General features: G+C 43.4%; 1 protein-coding gene across 1 annotated transcript; it reads left to right on the top strand.

Moving 5' to 3' along the window:
• The first annotated feature begins 1572 nt into the window (after positions 1–1572).
• On the top strand, positions 1573–5352 carry fkbp10b (FKBP prolyl isomerase 10b). The gene is made up of 10 exons (XM_068304976.1): positions 1573–1922; positions 2041–2186; positions 2701–2890; positions 3041–3186; positions 3262–3451; positions 3616–3761; positions 3933–4122; positions 4201–4343; positions 4422–4585; positions 4952–5352. The coding sequence occupies exons 1-10, from the start codon at positions 1723–1725 to the stop codon at positions 5144–5146; spliced, it is 1710 nt and encodes a 569-aa protein (XP_068161077.1). The 5' UTR covers positions 1573–1722; the 3' UTR covers positions 5147–5352.
• The last annotated feature ends 14485 nt before the right edge of the window (positions 5353–19837 follow it).

Here is a 19837-nt window from a genome sequence, read left to right as displayed (position 1 = left end):
ATGAACGCTCACTCGTCTCCTCATCCTCATGCTGATGAAGAGTCGTGACAAGTTTGAGTCCTGGATCATTTCTGGAGCCCGACTTTAAACATTCTGTCAAACTCCTGACGATGGAGACGATCTCAAAGTAAACTCCACGTGTCCAGAAGAGCCTGAAAGAGCTTTTTAAAACATTTTTTAAACTAGTCTCTTCTTCAGGTGTTTTAAACTAGTCTCATCTTCAGGTGTTTTAAACTAGTCTCGTCTTCTTCAGGTGTTTTAAACTAGTCTCATCTTCAGGTGTTTTAAACTAGTCTCGTCTTCTTCAGGTGTTTTAAACTAGTCTCGTCTTCTTCAGGTGTTTTAAAACTAGTCTGTTCTTCAGGTGTTTTAAACTAGTCTGTTCTTCAGGTGTTTAAACTAGTCTCTTCTTCAGGTGTTTTTCAGAATGCTTACCTGAGAAGCTCCAGCAACCTTATTGGACGTCTTCATCACGTGACGATGATGACGTCTTCTATGTTCTGGTCTCTCTGCTTTTTTTTTGGTGTCATCTTATTCGCTTGCCATTGAGTCCATTTATCATCTCTGGACTTCAGAGTCTTAAATCAGGGTCAGACGATGACATCATCAACAGAAGCGATGATGTCACACTGCCAGTCGACGTCCAGCAGCCTCACTGGAGGAACACGCTGACAGGAGTTGTGAGTCAGGTCAGCCTGTCAGCATTTCTCTTTACTTGAACTCTACTGCTAATAAACGGCATAAAACTCCAGGACAGATGTGACGACACGGCACCCCCCCCCCCCGTTTCCTCCACTGTTTATGACGTCACACACACAGGAAGTCCTGCAGGAAGTGGCGGTGTTCGCTTTCAGTGTAAATACTCTGCTGCTGTATTAGGAAATAAAACATATCTGAGTAACCGTGCAGTCGTCCTGACGCTGATCTGTTTCTGTGGCAACCTCCAGTACCTGTCCTAGTCCTACGGTACTAGAACAGGAGAACAGGCCTGGTACTGGTCCTCTGGGACTGGGACCGGTACTGGGGTTCACTCTGGTCCTGGATGGCTGAAATGATCCATTTGACAAAGTTTCATTAACATCTTTCTTTTTGAACGACGTGAGTGAAGGACCTCTGACGTTGTGCTCTGACCCGGAAGTGGGTCTCCCGGTGTGAGGCGGCTGGATTTCAAAATAAAGTAAACAACGAACGAGGAAAACAAACAAACAAACGGGTTGTGCTGTGTCACGTGTCCAGAGGTGACGGGAATCTAAAGGCCGTGACCTGAACGGAACGGATCGATTCACGCACCGCCAGACACCTACCGGTGTGTCTCTTTCAAAATAAAAGCACAACTTGAGCAGCGCTTGTTTTGTCTTTTGGTGGAAGGTGAAGTACTTTATTGGAGCTGGGTGTGTGTTAATCCTGTCTCAGATTAAGGTTATCTCTAGTCTCTGATGTCTTAAACTAGTTGCTGTTCTAGTTTAAGTTAGTTGTGACCTAAACGCATCCAGTCCCGGCCCGTTTTATTTTGAAAGAGCTCCACTTCCTTGTGCTGTACCTCCAGATGTTTTACTTTGGTGCTTAAAGGAAGTCTCTCCTTCCCCCCTTCATCACCCTGGAGTCTGTCCACGTCTACAGCCGCGCTCCTCATCCCCTGGACGTCCCCGGTGCGTAAAGACGCTGCGTAAAAACCTCTGCGCGCCTCTCATCGATCATTGCTTATTGATTAGAATCTAGAAGATGTTCCTCTGCTGCTTCGTGTCGGTTCTGCTGGTCGCTACGTGGTGTTCCGTGGGGTGTAACCCCAGCCCCGTGTTAGGAGATGTAGTCGTGGACCGGAGCTTCACCCCGCCGGTGTGCGTCAGGGCGGCCCGGACCGGGGACTTCGTCCGGTACCACTACAACGCCACGCTGGTCGGCGGGGAAACGTTTGACTCCAGGTGAGTCGGTGTGAGCGAACTTTTAACTTTTGCTCCTTCAGCTTGGATTTGGAGTTTTCCTGCAGATGTAGGCCTCCTCCTCTTCCTCCTCCTCCTCCTGACGTGTCCTCCCTCTCAGCCACCAGAGGGGAGCCGCTAAAGTGGGTCTCCTCGGGGAGGGGAGGCTGCTCGCCGGCATGGACACCGGGCTGCAGGGGATGTGCGTGAACGAGCGCCGGAGGGTCACCATCCCGCCGCACCTGGCCTACGGAAGCACCGGAGCAGGTAACCGGGTCGGACCCGGTCCAGCAGGAACCCCCCTACGGATCCGGATCCGGGGGGTTTAAAACTCAAACGTTTAGATCTGATTTTATAGGAAGAGTAAAGCTGAAATAATATGAGAATAACTTCTGTCTGTTGGGTCTGGTTCTGATGGGATGTTTTCCTCCTAATTAAGATTTCTGGAAATTATAATTTTTTTATGGAAGTTTCATCTTTTTTTTTTCTCTGAATTCTTCTAGTTCTCCATCAGGAGACGTTTAAATGTTTAAATAATAAGATAAATAGATCAATATTTGAATAGAAATAATCTTGATTGTGGATTCCTGTATTGTGTGTGGTTCCTGGAATGCATTAACCGTAAAGAACGGGGACGCACTGCAAATAAACAAATCAAATTAAAATAAATTTAATAGATGGGCTTCCTGTTGGCATCAGAGGCAGAACCATGTGACCCAACAGAAGCTGTGGGTTAGTTGTTGAGCTAGCAGGCGACAGGTGTCACCCCCCGTGTCCACAGGTGACGTGGTTCCTCCTGACGCCACGCTGGTGTTTGACGTCCACCTGCTGGACGTGTGGAACAAAGCCGACCTGGTGGTCACCAGAACCGTGTCCACGCCCAGAGACTGCAGACGCTCGGTGGTTCGTACCGACTTCGTTCGCTACCACTTCAACGGCTCGCTGCTCAACGGCAGCGTCTTCGACTCCAGGTGACGTCCGATTGGTTTCCTGTCACCTTGTTGACCTTTGACCCAAGTCGCTGGCTGACACCATGTCTGAGTGACGGCTCCTGTGTGTGTCTGTACTGTCGTCCAGGTGTGTTTTGTGTCTGACTTTGCGCTTGTATGAGCCCTACGTAGCTACGCCAGGAAGCAGACCCACGACTCGCTGGTGGGGGAGGGCTGGCTGGTCAAAGGCATGGACGAGGGTCTGCTGGGGATGTGCGTGGGGGAGATCCGGCACATCGTCATCCCGCCCTTCAAGGCCTACGGCGAGAAAGGTTCAGGTAAACATTCCAAATGAAGTTGGCTCCGCCCCCCCTGGCTGGGTGTGCAGGTGTGACGTTCTTCTCCGCTCTCAGGTACAGAGATCCCCCCCCAGGCGACGCTGGTGTTTGACGTCCTGCTGGTCGACCTTCACAACCCCAAGGACAACATCACCGTGCAGGACCAGGTGGTGCCGGGGTCGTGCCCCCGCCGGACCGTGGTCGGGGATTACATCCGGTACCATTACAACGGCACCTTCCTGAACGGGGTCACCTTTGACACCAGGTGAGCTCAGGTCACATGACGGTTCAGTCAGACCCTCTGATCATGATCCTGATCTTGATCCTGATCTTGATATTGATCCTGATTCTGATTCTGATCGTGACCCTTTTCCTGATCCTGATCCTGATCCTGATCTTGATCCGGATCCTGATCCTGGTGTGTTTCAGCTACCAGAGGAACTCCACCTACAACACCTACATCGGGATGGGCTACGTGATTCCGGGTATGGACCAGGGTCTGCTGGGGGTCTGCAGCGGCGAGAGGAGGCGGGTCATCATCCCCCCACACCTGGCGTATGGGGAGCAAGGAGTAGGTGAGTGTCTGCGTGATGACATCACACATACGATGACATCAGCAGCAGCATCATTCAGGAGATCAGTTCTGTTTTACTGTGAAGCTCCAGGACGTCATCTTCTCATCCTCATTGTCATGGCGATGAAGGCACAATATGATGATGATGATGATGATGATGTTTCGGCTCCAGGTGATGTCATCCCCCCCTCGACTGTGCTGGTGTTCGACATTCACGTCATCGACTTCCACAACCCCAGCGACGCCGTGGACGTCCGGGTCACGCACCGACCCGAGGGCTGCAACGAGACCACGGAGGTCAACGACCTCGTGCGCTACCACTACAACTGCACGCTGGTGGACGGCACGCCACTCTTCTCCTCGTGAGTCAGGCGCCCGTCCGCCGCTTCCTCCAGGTCATCCCGTGAAACCTTCACGCATCACATGACGGTCTGTTTCAGACACGACTACGAGTCGATGCAGGATGCCGTGCTCGGCGCCGACAAGGTGATCGACGGGCTGGACGAGGGGCTGCGGGGGATGTGTCGCGGCGAGAGGAGGGTGGTGACGGTCCCGCCTCACCTGGGTCACGGAGAGCGAGGAGGTGAGTGAAAAGGAAATGACGCCCCCGCCCCTGTCCCCTTAAAGGAGCGGCGCTTGACGTTGTGTTCCGTCTCTCCAGCCACCGGCGTGCCCAGCAGCGCCGTCCTGGTCTTCGACATCGAGCTGGTCAGCTTTGAGAAGGGGGTCCCGCCCGGCTACCTGTTCGTTTGGCTGCAGGAGAGCCCCCCCGACCTGTTCGAGGCCCTGGACACCAACCAGAACCAGGAGGTGCCCCAGGAGGAGGTAGGACCAGTGTGGTGGACCCCCCAGATCAGACGGTGTGCCCCTAACACAGGGGGGGGCAGGTGGCAGTTTGACGTCCGGTCAACACAGTTTGGTGTGAGCCGATGGGGTGTACCCCGCCTCCCGCCCACCGTCACCTGGGATAGACTCCGGACAACCAGAGTCGTCTGGTCTACAAGAGGATGGATGGATGGATGGATGGATGGATGGATGGATGCATGATGGACGGATGGATAATTGATGGATGGATGGATGAAGTGTGTTTTCCGGATCTTAAATCAGCATCGAGACCGATTCTTTGATGACATCATTGTTTCATCAGATGTTTTGTTTATTTGTTTGTTTGTTTATCTCCGCATGTTTCAGTTTGGGGACTTCATCAAGCTGCAGGTCGCAGAGGGCAAAGGTCGCGTAAAGCCCGGCCAGACAGTGGATGATATCATCATCGACATGTTCACCAACCAGGACCGAAACAAAGACGGCGTGATCACGGCGGACGAGCTCAAACTGAAAGTGGACGAGGACCGGGAGCGTGAACACACGAGGCACGAGGAGCTGTGAGGGGGGGGCGCCGGTTCCGTTCTCTCTCAGGGACAAAACTCAACGCCTTTAAGGGGACAAGAGACTTTTCCCACGCCACGGGTAACACTTCCTGTTCAGCCGATTTATTCCAGCTGTGACTTTTGTGTTTCACTAAACTGAACCAGCACCTTCTGTCAAGAACGTCTTGTTGATTAAAGTGTTTTTAATAAAGTTTATTCATTTTATTTCCTCCGACATATCATATATAATATAGGGTCAAATGTTCTCAGGTTCCTCCTCGGTGCTGCGAACCCGATCAATACAAGTTCCCAAAAAGCTTGAAGAGCTGGAGGGTTAGCTCAGAGAGATGAGATGGCAGCACAGAGATCTGGGGTCATAGGTTCAAATCCCAGCTTCTGCTTTTAGATTTTCTCCAGAGTGTTTTAAATAGTAAATACAACATCCAACTATTTTCTGTGTGTTGTTTCAGGTAGCTCAACCTGATAAGGTGCTGAGCAGGTGTTCAGGTATTTTAGGTTCAAATCCTACTCCTCCCATTATTTTTTAGGCTGTTTCCTAAATGATGAAGACAAATACATGTGGAGAAAAGGTGTGAGTGTGAAGGAACCTGTTACTACAAAGTAAAGTTAAGAATGTTGGAAGAAACAACTTCTGTCATTATAGCCGCCACCAACCAGTGAAGGTCAGATGAGGAAATAGCAGCAAAAAGGTAGGACCAAGTTTTTGGGAATAACAACCTGTAATGTGATAAATAGAAAACACACTGCTGGACCAGGTTTCTCAGTCAGGTGGGCCACGGACACACACGGGGACACGTCCTCTTAGCACTGTAATAATAATCAATAATCAATGATGGAGAGTTACGACCACAGAGAGGGCGTTAACAACGGATAGGAAACGGTTTCTGCTTTTACACACAGAGTGAGACATCGATCAAAGATCCTTAACTCTCGAAAACCTCAATTTTGTGGGTTTTGAGAGTTAAGGATCTTTGATCGATCTCTCACTCCATCAACAATAAACAGTGTTGGTCGGGACACAGGCTCCAACAACAGCATGCCAGCTTCTCTCTGCTGTAGGTTACTCACAGTGATCGTGTAGTGGTTTGTGTTTAATTACAATAACATTATACGGCTAAAATAATCACATTCAACATCCACATCCAGTCAGATGTATTAATAAATCACAGCCAACCTAACTCCATACTGCGGTGCTCTGCTGCCACCCTCTGGAGGTCATGGAACATAGCAGGAACCCTCCAACAAATGATGAACAAACGAATCCAATCACAATGACGAACATTAAACGACATATTCTGCATTCTTTGTTCGGTTAAATCCACTGCTCCAGTCCAAAAATAACGTTCAAACATTGATTGTTTGTCTGGGTTGGGAGACAAACTCCAATGTCACAGTAAGACTGAGTTAAATTAAAGTGTCTAATACTCCCCTTGACCACAGGAGGGCACTTGTAGGCACGACATATTTATAGGTGTATGTAATCAATGAGATACCGAATGATGATTTTCGATTGTCTCTCAAAATAAAAGCATCCAAATGACCAATTATTATGAGTTAAAATATGTAATACGGAGATTAACCACAGGAGGGCGGTGTCACCAACATGTTCATGTCCGTTGGTCGCTCAAAATAAAAGCATCAAACGAACATGAAATAGATTTGATTCAATTTTCACGATAAAAGTACGACCTCATAAATATGTGAACCCCATAAATACAAGTTCCAAAAGAAGTCACAATAGTGGAAGGTTTAGCTCAGTGAGGTAAGGAGTCAGAGGTCTGAGGTTATAGGTTCAAATCCCAGCTTCTACCTTAAGAATTTTTCCAGAGTGTTTTAAATAATAAATACAACATCCAACTATTTTCTGCGTGTGGACTCAGGTAGCTCAACCTGATAAGGTGCTGAGCAGGTGTTCAGGTATTTTAGGTTCAACTCCCACTCCTCCCATTATTTTTTAGGCTGTTTCCTAAATGATGAAGACAAATACATGTGGAGAAAAGGTGTGAGTGTGAAGGCACCTGTTAATACAAAGTAAAGTTAAGAATGTTGGAAGAAAAAACTTCTGTCATTATAGCCGCCACCAACCAGTGAAGGTCAGATGAGGAAATAGCAGCAAAAAGGTAGGACCAAGTTTTTGGGAATAACAACCTGTAATGTGATAAATAGAAAACACACTGCTGGACCAGGTTTCTCAGTCAGGTGGGCCACGGAAACACACGGGGACACGTCCTCTTAGCACTGTAATAATAATCAATAATCAATGATGGAGAGTTACGACCACAGAGAGGGCGTTAACAACGGACAGGAAACGGTTTCTCCTTTTACACACAGAGTGAGATATCGATCAAAGATCCTTAACTCTCGAAAACCTCAATTTTGTGGGTTTTGAGAGTTAAGGATCTTTGATCGATCTCTCACTCAATCAAGAATAAACTGTGTTGGTCGGGACACAGGCTCCAACAACAGCATGCCAGCTTCTCTCTGCTGTAGGTTACTCACAGTGATCGTGTAGTGGTTTGTGTTTAATTACAATAACATTATACGGCTAAAATAATCACATTCAACATCCACATCCAGTCAGATGTATTAATAAATCACAGCCAACCTAACTCCATGCTGCGGTGCTCTGCTGCCACCCTCTGGAGGTCATGGAACATAGCAGGAACCTTTTAACATGATGAACAAACAAATCCGATCACAATGACGAACATTTCAGGACATATTCTACATTCAAGGTGAGCTGAAATCTTATATGAAATATAAAATCGTGAAATCATCATGAAATGTCAAGATGATGTGTTTTGACATGGGTGGTAAACACGCATTAGTTCCGTCGATTAAAATTATTTTGATAGTCGCAACCGGAAGCTACTGACAATGTAACGACGTCTAACTTTATGTCAATGTTTTTGTAGTTACCCACTACGTCCACTAGAGGGCATCACCATTGAAAATCCTTCAAGAACGTAGAATAACATTATTGACACGTCTTCCGAAATAATTGTCGTGTGGTTTTCCACAGAACAGTTTAACAGATATAAAGCTAAGACATTTAACGTTACTATTACGGTTCTTTCGTGTTTTTTACTGCCTGTGGGTCTGAGAGGACTGTAATTTCATCTGTGCTGTATGTCGTGCATTTGACAATAAAGTTGATTTTGACTTTGATGTTTGTCTTAAGGCTTGTGGTGATGTTGTACTTAAAGCATACCGGTACTTGTGTTAATTCCATTGCATATAGCTATGTATTGTTACTGTTGTAGTTACTCAGTATGGCCACAGGAGCAGGAAGTGGGTTTGAGTACATTTACCCGATGTCAGGGCTCGGATATGAATTCAGCATGCACGTCTAATTTTGCTTGTATTGTCTTTATTTAAAAAATTGTTGTGTTTATTTGTTTTTGTCTTTGTGGTTTTGTGTTCTTCTTGGTTTTTGAGTTCACCTCAGGAGTCACATCCTTTAATTGTTGGTTTAACCTATCCAACAATGAAGAATGTTGCACGTTATCATAATTCTCCATTTATGGGCCATGGACACACACGGGGTACACGTCCTCTTAGCAGTGGAAGGTTTAGCTCAGTGAAATGAGGTAAGGATTCCGAGGTCTGAGGTTATAGGTTCAAATCCCAACTTCTACCTTTAGAATTTCTCCAGAGTGTTTTAAATAATAAATACAACATCCGACTGTTTTCTGTGTGTGGACTCAGGTAGCTCAACCTGATAAGGTGCTGAACAGGTGTTCAGATATTTTAGGTTCAAATCCCACTCCTCCCATTATTTTTTAGGCTGTTTCCTAAATGATGAAGACAAATACATGTGGAGAAAAGGTGTGAGTGTGAAGGAACCTGTTAATACAAAGTAAAGTTAAGAATGTTGGAAGAAACAACTTCTGTCATTATAGCCGCCACCAACCAGTGAAGGTCAGATGAGGAAATAGCAGCAAAAAGGTAGGACCAAGTTTTTGGGAAGAACAACCTGTAATGTGATAAATAGAAAACACGGACACACACGGGGACACGTCCTCTTAGCACCGTAATAATAATCAATAATCAATGATGGAGAGTTACGACCACAGAGGGGGCGTTAACAACGGATAGGAAACGGTTTCTCCTTTTACACACAGAGTGAGATATCGATCAAAGATCCTTAACTCTCGAAAACCTCAATTTTGTGGGTTTTGAGAGTTAAGGATCTTTGATCGATCTCTCACTCCATCAAGAATAAACAGTGTTGGTCGGGACACAGGCTCCAACAACAGCATGCCAGCTTCTCTCTGCTGTAGGTTACTCACAGTGATCGTGTAGTGGTTTGTGTTTAATTACAATAACATTATACGGCTAAAATAATCACATTCAACATCCACATCCAGTCAGATGTATTAATAAAGCACAGCCAATCTAACTCCATACTGCGGTGCTCTGCTGCCACCCTCTGGAGGTCATGGAACATAGCAGGAACCTTTTAACATGATGAACAAACAAATCCGATCACAATGACGAACATTTCAGGACATATTCTACATTCAAGGTGAGCTGAAATCTTATATGAAATATAAAATCGTGAAATCATCATGAAATGTCAAGATGATGTGTTTTGACATGGGTGGTAAACACGCATTAGTTCCGTCGATTAAAATGATTTTGATAGTCGCAACCGGAAGCTACTGACAATGTAACGACGTCTAACTTTATGTCAATGTTTTTGTAGTTACCCACTACGTCCACTAGAGGGGATCACCATTGAAAATCCTTCAAGAACGTAGAATAACATTATTGACACGTCTCCCGAAATAACTGTCGTGTGGTTTTCCACAGAACAGTTTAACAGATATAAAGCTAAGACATTTAACGTTACTATTACGGTTCTTTCGTGTTTTTTACTGCCTGTGGGTCTGAGAGGACTGTAATTTCATCTGTGCTGTATGTCGTGCATTTGACAATAAAGTTGACTTTGACTTTGATGTTTGTCTTAAGGCCTGTGGTGATGTTGTACTTAAAGCATACCGGTACTTGTGTTAATTCCATTGCATATAGCTATGTATTGTTACTGTTGTAGTTACTCAGTATGGCCACAGGAGCAGGAAGTGGGTTTGAGTACATTTACCCGATGTCAGGGCTCGGATATGAGTTCAGCATGCACGTCTTCTTTTGCTTGTATTATCTTTTTTTTTTTTAATTTTGTGTTTTTTTTTGTCTTTGTCTTTGTGTTTCTGTGTTCTTTTTGGTTTTTCAGTTCACCTCAGGAGTCACATCCTTTAATTGTTGGTTTAAACTGTCCAACAATCTAGAATGTTGCACTATATCATGATAATTTTCCATTTATGGGCCATTGACACACACGGGGACACGTCCTCTTAGCACTGTAATAATAATCAATAATTAACTATCAATGATGGAGAGTTCCGAACACAGAGAGGGCGTTAACAACGGATAGGAAACGGTTTCTCCTTTTACACACAGAGTGAGATATCGATCAAAGATCCTTAACTCTCGAAAGCTTCAATTTTGTGGGTTTTGAGAGTTAAGGATCTTTGATCGATCTCTCACTCCATCAAGAATAAACAGTGTTGGTCGGGACACAGGCTCCAACAACAGCATGCCAGCTTCTCTCTGCTGTAGGTTACTCACAGTGATCGTGTAGTGGTTTGTGTTTAATTACAATAACATTATACGGCTAAAATAATCATAATCACGACGCATTGACATCGTGTTACATCTGCAGCAAATGAAAATAAAGCATTTGCAGTTCCTCACTTTGGCCACAAGAGGGATCAAAGGCATTTACCGTCAAGAGCCTTCTGGATATTTTATCAGCAATGGAGTTTAACATGTCTTACTATTTGAAATGTATAGAATCTTAAAACTGCTTGAAATGCTAACTAGCATTAGCCCACTCCCCTTGTCGTTACGGTTCCCTAAAGGTAAAGTAGATGATTGTTCGTCTGGGTTTGGAAACAAAAACTGAGTAAAATTAAAATGTGTAATACGGCTACTGACCACAGGAGGGCAGCGTCACTAATATGTGTTCATGTCCGGTGGTCTCTCAAAATAAAAGCATCAAACGAACAGGAAATATTCATTCATTCATTCATTTTCACAACCGAATTTATCCGCTGCCGCGCGTCGGGGGGGCAGGAAATATATTGGGTTCAATTTCCCCAGAAAAGTACGACCAAAAACTGGTGACGAGTTTTAATGTTTTTACATCCTTTTTGAACGTTTGTTACCGTCCAAATAAAGAGGTGTAGGGAGTTTTTAGAGAGGAGATTCATAAAGTGTCCAAATCTGTTAGATTCTTGTATAGAAGTGTTCAAATTAAGGGGTTAAACCTACGGGTCAAAACAAAGAAGAATGTTCAAACATTTTCAAATAAAGCAGAAGTTAGTCCAGTCAAAGTGTCCACTGTCTGGTGGGTCTGAAAACATGCACATAGCTGAGTTAAATCGATCATCGGTATGAAGGAGGGTGAGGGGACACACCCAGGGGGTCATTGTAGTGGGGAATTGGTTCTCAACCTGGTTACATAAACATTTTGGTCGTGTTTCCTCCACCTGTTTTACTTTGGGACGCGTTCCATTTCTTCCTTCACAGTGAGGATGAAGAAGAGTCTTGATGTCGTGATATTCTGGTCCCTCTTCAGGGCTGTGAACCCCATAAATACAAGTTCCAAACCAAATCAGGGCAGAGGAAGGTTTAGCTCAGAGAGATGAGAGGAGAAACTCTGATCTGTGGTTATGGGTTCAAATCCCAGCTTCTGCCTTTAGGTTTTCTCCACAGTTTTGTGAATAATAAATACAACATCCAACTACTTTCTGTGTGTTGTCAGGTAGCTCAGCCTGTTACAGTGTTGAACAGGTGTTCACACATTATAGGTTCAAATCCCACTCCTCCCATTATTTTTTTCAGCTGTTTCCTAAATAACAAAGAAAAGGTGTGAGTGTGAAGGAACCTGTTACTACAACGTAAAGTTAAGAATGTTGGAAGAAACAACTTCTGTCATTATAGCCGCCACCAACCAGTGAAGGTCAGATGAGGAAATAGCAGCAAAAAGGTAGGATCAAGTTTTGGGGAAGAACAACCTGTAATGTGAGAAATAGAAAACACACTGCTGGACCAGGTTTCTCAGTCAGGTGGGCCATGGACACACACGGGGACACGTCCTCTTAGCACCGTAATAACAATCAATAATCAATGATGGAGAGTTACGACCACGGAGAGGGCGTTAACAACGGATAGGAAACGTTTTCTCCTTTTACACACAGAGTGAGATATGGATCAAAGATCCTTAACTCTCAAAAGCCTCATTTTTGTGGGTTTTGAGAGTTAAGGATCTTTGATCGATCTCTCACTCCATCAACAATAAACAGTGTTGGTCGGGACACAGGCTCCAACAACAGCATGCCAGCTTCTCTCTGCTGTAGGTTACTCACCGTGATCGTGTAGTGGTTTGTGTTTAATTACAATAATATTATACGGCTAAAATAATCACATTCAACATTCACATCCAGTCAGATGTATTAATAAATCACAGCCAACCTAACTCCATACTGCGGTGCTCTGCTGCCACCCTCTGGAGGTCATGGAACATAGCAGGAACCTTTTAACAAATGATGAACAAACGAATCCAATCACAATGACAAACATTAAACGATATATTCTGCATTCTTTGTTTCGGTTAAATCCACTGCTCAAAATCAAAAAGAACGTTCAAACATAGCATTTTCTTTAATTTAGAGGTTTTTGTCTTTGTCTTTGTGTTTTTGTTTTATTTGTCGTTTTTCAGTTCACCTCAGGAGTCACATTCTTTAATTGTTGGTTTAACCTATCCAACAATCTAGAATGTTGCACGTTATCATGATAATTCTCCATTTATGGGCCATGGACACACACGGGGACACGTCCTCTTAGCACTGTAACGATAATCAATAATTAACTATCAATGATGGAGAGTTACAAACACAGAGAGGGCGTTAACGAAGGACAGACAGCGGTTTCCCGTTTTACGTACAGAGTGAGATATCGATCAAAGATTCTTAACTCTCGAATACCTCAATTTTGTGGGTTTTGAGAGTTAAGGATCTTTGATCGATCTCTCACTCCATCAACAATAAACAGTGTTGGTCGGGACACAGGCTCCAACAACAGCATGCCAGCTTCTCTCTGCTGTAGGTTACTCACAGTGATCGTGCAGTGGTTTGTGTTTAATTACAATAACATTACACGGCTAAAATAATCACATTCAACATCCACATCCAGTCACATGTATTAATAAATCACAGCCAATCTAACTCCATACTGCGGTGCTCTGCTGCCACCCTCTGGAGGACATGGAACATAGCAGGAACCTACAATCAAGAGTCATCTGAGTATTTGATCAGGATTTTAATGTAACTGTTCTTATCTCAAATTTTATTTAACCATGAAACTTCTGGAAATGCTAACTAGCAGTAGCCTACCTCTCTCTTCCTTTCCTACGGATAAAGTAGATGATTGTTCGTCTGGGTTCGGAGACAAACTCCAAAGTCACAGTAAGACTGAGTTAAGTTAAAGTGTGTAATACTGCCGTTGACCACAGGAGGGCACTGTAGGCACGACATATTTATAGGTGTATGTAATCAATGATGTACTGAATGATGATTTTCGATTGTCTCTCAAAATAAAAGCATCCAAATAACCAATTATTATGAGTTAAAATATGTAATATTGAGATTGACCACAGGAGGGCGGTGTCACCAATATGTTCATGTCCGGTGGTCGCTCAAAATGAAAGCATCAAACGAACATGAAATAGATTTGATTCAATTTTCACGATAAAAGTAAAGACTTCATAAAAATGTGAACCCCATAAATACAAGTTCCAAAAGAAGTCACAGCAGTGGAAGGTTTAGCTCAGTGAAATGAGGTAAGGAGTCAGAGGTCTGAGGTTATAGGTTCAAATCCCAGCTTCTACCTTTAGAATTTCTGTGTTTTAAATCGTAAATACAACATCCAACTACATTTTGCGTGTTGATTCAGGTAGCTCAACCTGATAAGGTGCTGAGCAGGTGTTCAGGTGTTTTAGGTTCAAATCCCACTCCTCCCATTATTTTTTAGGCTGTTTCCTAAATGATGAAGACAAATAAATGTGGAGAAAAGGTGTGAACCGGTTACTACAAAGTAAAGTTAAGAATGTTGGAAGAAACAACTTCTGTCATTATAGCCGCCACCAACCAATGAAGGTTAGATGAGGAAATAGTAGCAAAAAGGTAGGATCAAGTTTTTGGGAAGAACAACCTGTAATGTGATAAATAGAAAACACACTGCTGGACCAGGTTTCTCAGTCAGGTGGGCCACGGACACACACGGGGACACGTCCTCTTAGCACCGTAATAATAATCAATAATCAATGATGGAGAGTTACGACCACGGAGAGGGCGTTAACAACGGATACGAAACTGTTTCTCCTTTCACACACAGAGTGAGATATCGATCAAAGATCCTTAACTCTCGAAAACCTCAATTTTGTGGGTTTTGAGAGTTAAGGATCTTTGATCGATCTCTCACTCCATCAACAATAAACAGTGTTGGTCGGGACACAGGCTCCAACAACAGCATGCCAGTTTCTCTCTGCTGTAGGTTACTCACAGTGATCGTGTAGTGGTTTGTGTTTAATTACAATAACATTATACGGCTAAAATAATCACATTCAACATCCACATCCAGTCAGATGTATTAATAAATCACAGCCAACCTAACTCCATACTGCGGTGCTCTGCTGCCACCCTCTGGAGGTCATGGAACATAGCAGGAACCTTTTAACAAATGATGAACAAACGAATCCAATCACAATGACAAACATTAAAAGATATATTCTGCATTCTTTGTTCGGTTTAATCCACTACTCAAAATCAAAAAGAACGTTCAAACATTGCGTTTTCTTTAATTTAGAAGTTTTTGTCTTTGTCTTTGTGTTTTTGTTTTATTTGTCGTTTTTCAGTTCACCTCAGGAGTCACATTCTTTAATTGTTGGTTTAACCTATCCAACAATCAAGAATGTTGCACGTTATCATGATAATTTTCCATTTATGGGCCATGGACACACACGGGGACACGTCCTTTTAGCACTGTAATAATAATCAATAATTAACAATCAATGATGTAGAGTTAAGAACACAGAGAGGGCGTTAACCAAGGACAGAAAACGGTTTCCTGTTTTACGCACAGAGTGAGACATGGATCAAAGATCCTTAACTCTCGAAAACCTCAATTTTGTGGGTTTTGAGAGTTAAGGATCTTTGATCGATCTCTCACTCCATCAAGAATAAACAGTGTTGGTCGGGACACAGGCTCCAACAACAGCATGCCAGCTTCTCTCTGCTGTAGGTTACTCACAGTGATCGTGTAGTGGTTTGTGTTAAATTACAATAACATTATACGGCTAAAATAATCACATTCAACATCCACATCCAGTCACATGTATTAATAAATCACAACCAATCTAACTCCATACTGCGGTGCTCTGCTGCCACCCTCTGGAGGACATGGAACATAGCAGGAACCTACAATCAAGAGTCATCTGAGTATTTGATCAGGATTTTAATGTAACTGTTCTTATCTCAAAATTTATTTAACAATGAAACTTCTCGAATGCTAACTGGCAGTAGCCTACCTCTCTCTTCCTTTCCTACGGATAAAGTAGATGATTGTTCGTCTGGGTTCGGAGACAAACTCCAATGTCACAGTAAGACTGAGTTAAGTTAAAGTGTGTAATACTGCCGTTGACCACAGGAGGGCACTGTAGGCACGACATATTTATAGGTGTATGTAATCAATGATGTACTGAATGATGATTTTCGATTGTCTCTCAAAATAAAAGCATCCAAATAACCAATTATTATGAGTTAAAATATGTAATACGGAGATTGACCACAGGAGGGCGGTGTCACCAACATGTTCATGTCCGGTGGTCGCTCAAAATAAAAGCATCAAACGAACATGAAATAAGGTTGATTCAATTTCACCTCTCCGTGAGGGATTTCCATGCTTCCCACGTGTCTGGTGGGTCTAAAAACATGCACGTAGCTGAACTAAATGGATCATAACTATAAAGGAGGTGACAGGACACACCCAGGTTGTCATTGTAGTGGGTAATTGGTTTTCCACCTGGGTTTTAATCTTTTCATTAACGTCAATAAATGGACGGAACTTAAACCCGAAACGTTGTCATACTGTTTCTGTTCGGAATGAACCGGATGGCAAAAAATTCTGTTTCAAAGCTTTGGAATAAAAGTAAAAGATCACATAGCATTCTCCAAATGTTTTGCAGTGTAGTTCATTCGTGACATATTTCTACTCAAACTATTCACGGATCTTTCTTTTTCCGGTATAGACCTCAGTGAACTTCCCCGTCAAACTGATTACACGCTTCTCTCAGTGACCACACGGGGGCGCTGCAAACCCAAACCCAACACGCTACTGAGTTCTGACGTTACTGACTTAATGTTAACAGATGCTGGGATGAAAATGTTGTATTTAAATCTGAGAATAAAATTAGAGTTGCTGAGGTTCCGTTACATACCGGTAACATGGAACTATTCTCTTTTTTACCGATATTCGGGCATTCGCGTCTGATGCTCTTATTTTATAGATAAAAAATCACATCCGGTACCCGGAAGAGAAAAAAACATTGTTATTATTATTTTTTATTAATTATTGTTTTTAAAATAATAACAATAAAATAATAACAAGCTATTATTTAAAACGCGAAACTTTTAATTCTCTTAAACGAACAATCAACTCCAACTCGTTTCGTTTTTTGTTTTTACATTCGTTTATGAAATGAAAACCCAACCAAATAAAGACAAACGCACCATTTTTATATATTTTCTTTTAATGATTCTTGGCTCTTTAATAGTCAATAGATTTAACGAACAAAAACCTGAAACAACCATAAAATTCACCCCAAATACAATACTAACCGTTTTCATTGATATTACCCAAATTTAAAGAAATCGCTGCAGTGAGTTGTTCCGCCAGTAGGTGGCAGCATCGCCTCATTTAGGCTGAATTTGGTGGTTCAAAGACACGATGATGCATCCAAACGGAGTCCTTTTTTCTTTTTAATGAGAATTAATAAACCTTATCATTTATCAGGTGAAAAGAGGTGAAAACATTCACCAGGATGTTTTCACCTCTAGATACACTGTTCTAGAGAGGATGGTGAAGAGTAATATGAACCTCTTCATCCTTTTATCTCCTTCCAGTCCTTTCCCTTTCTCTTTCTGTTAAATTCATATAAAATGGCAGTCATGTGACATCAGGGCTCTGTCTCTTTTCTTGTGCTTCACCATCTTTTCACTCCCTTTATTCCCATCCATCTATTTCCACCCTGTCTACACTTCTCCCTTTTTGTTTTGTGGCTGTCAGGAAGTAAAAGCTCTGCGGGGGATTCGGCTTCTCGGAGTGATAAAATAGCTGTGATCTTTTATTGTGCGGAATAAACACTCTGTTTGTGTCCCCCCACCCCCACCATCATCTAAACTCACACCCAGGGCGTTTCTGTTTTTATTGATGCTGTATTACCTTTCTCTTTCTGATCTCACTGGCTGGGAAATGCCAGATGATAGAAGCGGGACCCTGAGCTCTCCTCTGGGGGCCCCCCCTGCGTTATCTCCCTTTCAGGAAATGATAAGTCTGCTTCAAATGCAAAACAAGCCTTGCAGTCATGCTTCCTCTGCGGCAGTAAAGACATCTTCAAGGAGCTCGATAATGAGTTTCCAAGTAAAGGAAGTGGGATGAACTAACAGGGCAAATTGAAATATTACAGGCGAGGATGCGAGCAAATGGGATGAGTACCACTGTGCTCGCCGAGCCATCCACATGTCCCTCCCCATCCCTGCAGCAATCTGGGTCAATAATGGGGTTCCTCGCTGCTGTGTGGCTGACGAGGTGACATTAAAAGGCGGCAGCGGCTGGTAATGAGACGTTAACAGTGAAATTTGGAGCTTGACTGATCCGTTTCCATACCAACTGTCTTAGCAGAGGGGATGGGATCGCCTCGATGTTCAGAGGAGGGTGGAACTTCAACACACACACACACACACACACACACACGTGTGTATGTGTGTGTGTGTGTGTGTGTGTGTGTGTGTGTGTGTGTGTGTGTGTGTGTGTGTGTTCGTGTGCTAATCTTCAAAGCTTACATTCTGCTGAAATCCATCATCTGAGCTCTGCTTCCGTCTTCATGTCTTCCGATGTGATTTTATTTATTTTTTTATTCCCATTGTCTTTTCTCGGCCTTTTTCTTCCAGGACACACAAGCAGACAGAGGATGGAAGATATACCGCTGCCACGTTGCCTTGACAACCAACCATTAAAAAAAAAAAACCAACAAAGATGCGATGCCAACTCCGTCCAGCATCACATATGGCCTCATGTGTGGGCAGGAGGCGGGGGGGCGGGGGGGGGGCGTTCAAATCTGCTCCAGTCCATCCTGGTTTTTGACACCTTGGTTATATAATTGAGAGAAATTAGGAATAAAAGAGAGACGTGATGATGATAGAGATGATGATGATGATAAGAGAAAATGGATGTGGGTTACAGACAGCAGCTCCACCATCAAAGGCTTTCCCGGGTAGAGAAGCTATGAGGAAAAAGAAGTTTAATTCCATGAGTAATCTCCCAGCCTGGGGCTCATGGGTAAAACAAAACTCTGAGAAGATGGTGAGTTTATTTAATCTGTCTCTGGGGAGGGGAGGCGATGTTCTGGTGGGGATGGGGGTATTTTTCTGCTTTAGGGACATCAGATGCTTCGGTCCAGTTTGTCCCCGTTCTGCTTGATGACCCTAAAGACGAAACAAGCAACCCTTCAGCGTCTAGCTCACCTCTCCTCTGTAAGGTCATACCTGGTGCTGTTTTTGGTATCACCCCTGTCTGTTCAGAGAGATTTGAGGGGACACCAAATGTGGAGGCACACAGATATGTAGTGGTAGTTTATTATGGTGAGGTCTGGTGTTTTTCAGCCGTTGATCAAACAAAAAAACTTTTTAGAGGCAGAACTGTCTTGATTATTTTCTATCATTTTATTCCATTTTTACACCAAACAGTGGAGAAAGCAGAACAAACGGATGCTAATCCAGTTCATGTCTTTTTGTAGCTCTGCATGCATCTCCTGTTTGCTTCGCAAGAACAAACAGAGGCTGGAATAATAAAAAAAAAAAGCTGAGATGACCATTTCTCGTCCAACTGCTGAGTGAAGACAAACCGTCCGTTCCTGTCCTAACAGATCTGAAAGATTCTCCTGGGATCACCTTCAACGCTGGAAGCACAGCTAAAATAAAAATGCATGTTTCCTGACTGTTTGGAAGAGTTTTTGTTGGCATCAGCCAAAATCAGTGTGGATTTAACTTTGCGGCCAGTTTTTTTTTTTTTTTTTGCTTTTGATTGTTCGACACAAAGCTGATTAAAATGTAGCTGGGAATATCTCTGGAACATATTTAGCAGTTTTTTCTGCAGTTGATTTAAATACTGAGAGCAGACTGCAGACTCTCCTTTACATGGTTCTATTTATGGCTAGTAAATGTTAAGAAAAACCCCAGCAACTCCTTTCTCATCACACATTTTCTTAATATATCATGCTTCCGGAGGAATAAAGAAAAACCATGATGGTGCTATTCCTTTACAATTTCTAAAAGATTTATTTTCCTACAGA

This window comes from Antennarius striatus, chromosome 21 (genome assembly GCF_040054535.1).
Source record: "Antennarius striatus isolate MH-2024 chromosome 21, ASM4005453v1, whole genome shotgun sequence".
Taxonomy (NCBI): domain Eukaryota; kingdom Metazoa; phylum Chordata; class Actinopteri; order Lophiiformes; family Antennariidae; genus Antennarius; species Antennarius striatus.
This window is presented reverse-complemented; position numbering and strand designations above follow the sequence as displayed.

What these genes read in the sequence shown, in the direction of transcription:
- fkbp10b (XM_068304976.1), top strand. Translation starts at nt 1,723, where the DNA reads ATGTTCCTCTGCTGCTTCGTGTCGGTTCTGCTGGTCGCTACGTGGTGT. An exon ending in GGGGTCACCTTTGACACCAG is followed by an intron (nt 3,452 to 3,615) that starts GTGAGCTCAGGT and finishes GGTGTGTTTCAG; the next exon opens with CTACCAGAGGAACTCCACCT. An exon ending in GGCACGCCACTCTTCTCCTC is followed by an intron (nt 4,123 to 4,200) that starts GTGAGTCAGGCG and finishes GGTCTGTTTCAG; the next exon opens with ACACGACTACGAGTCGATGC.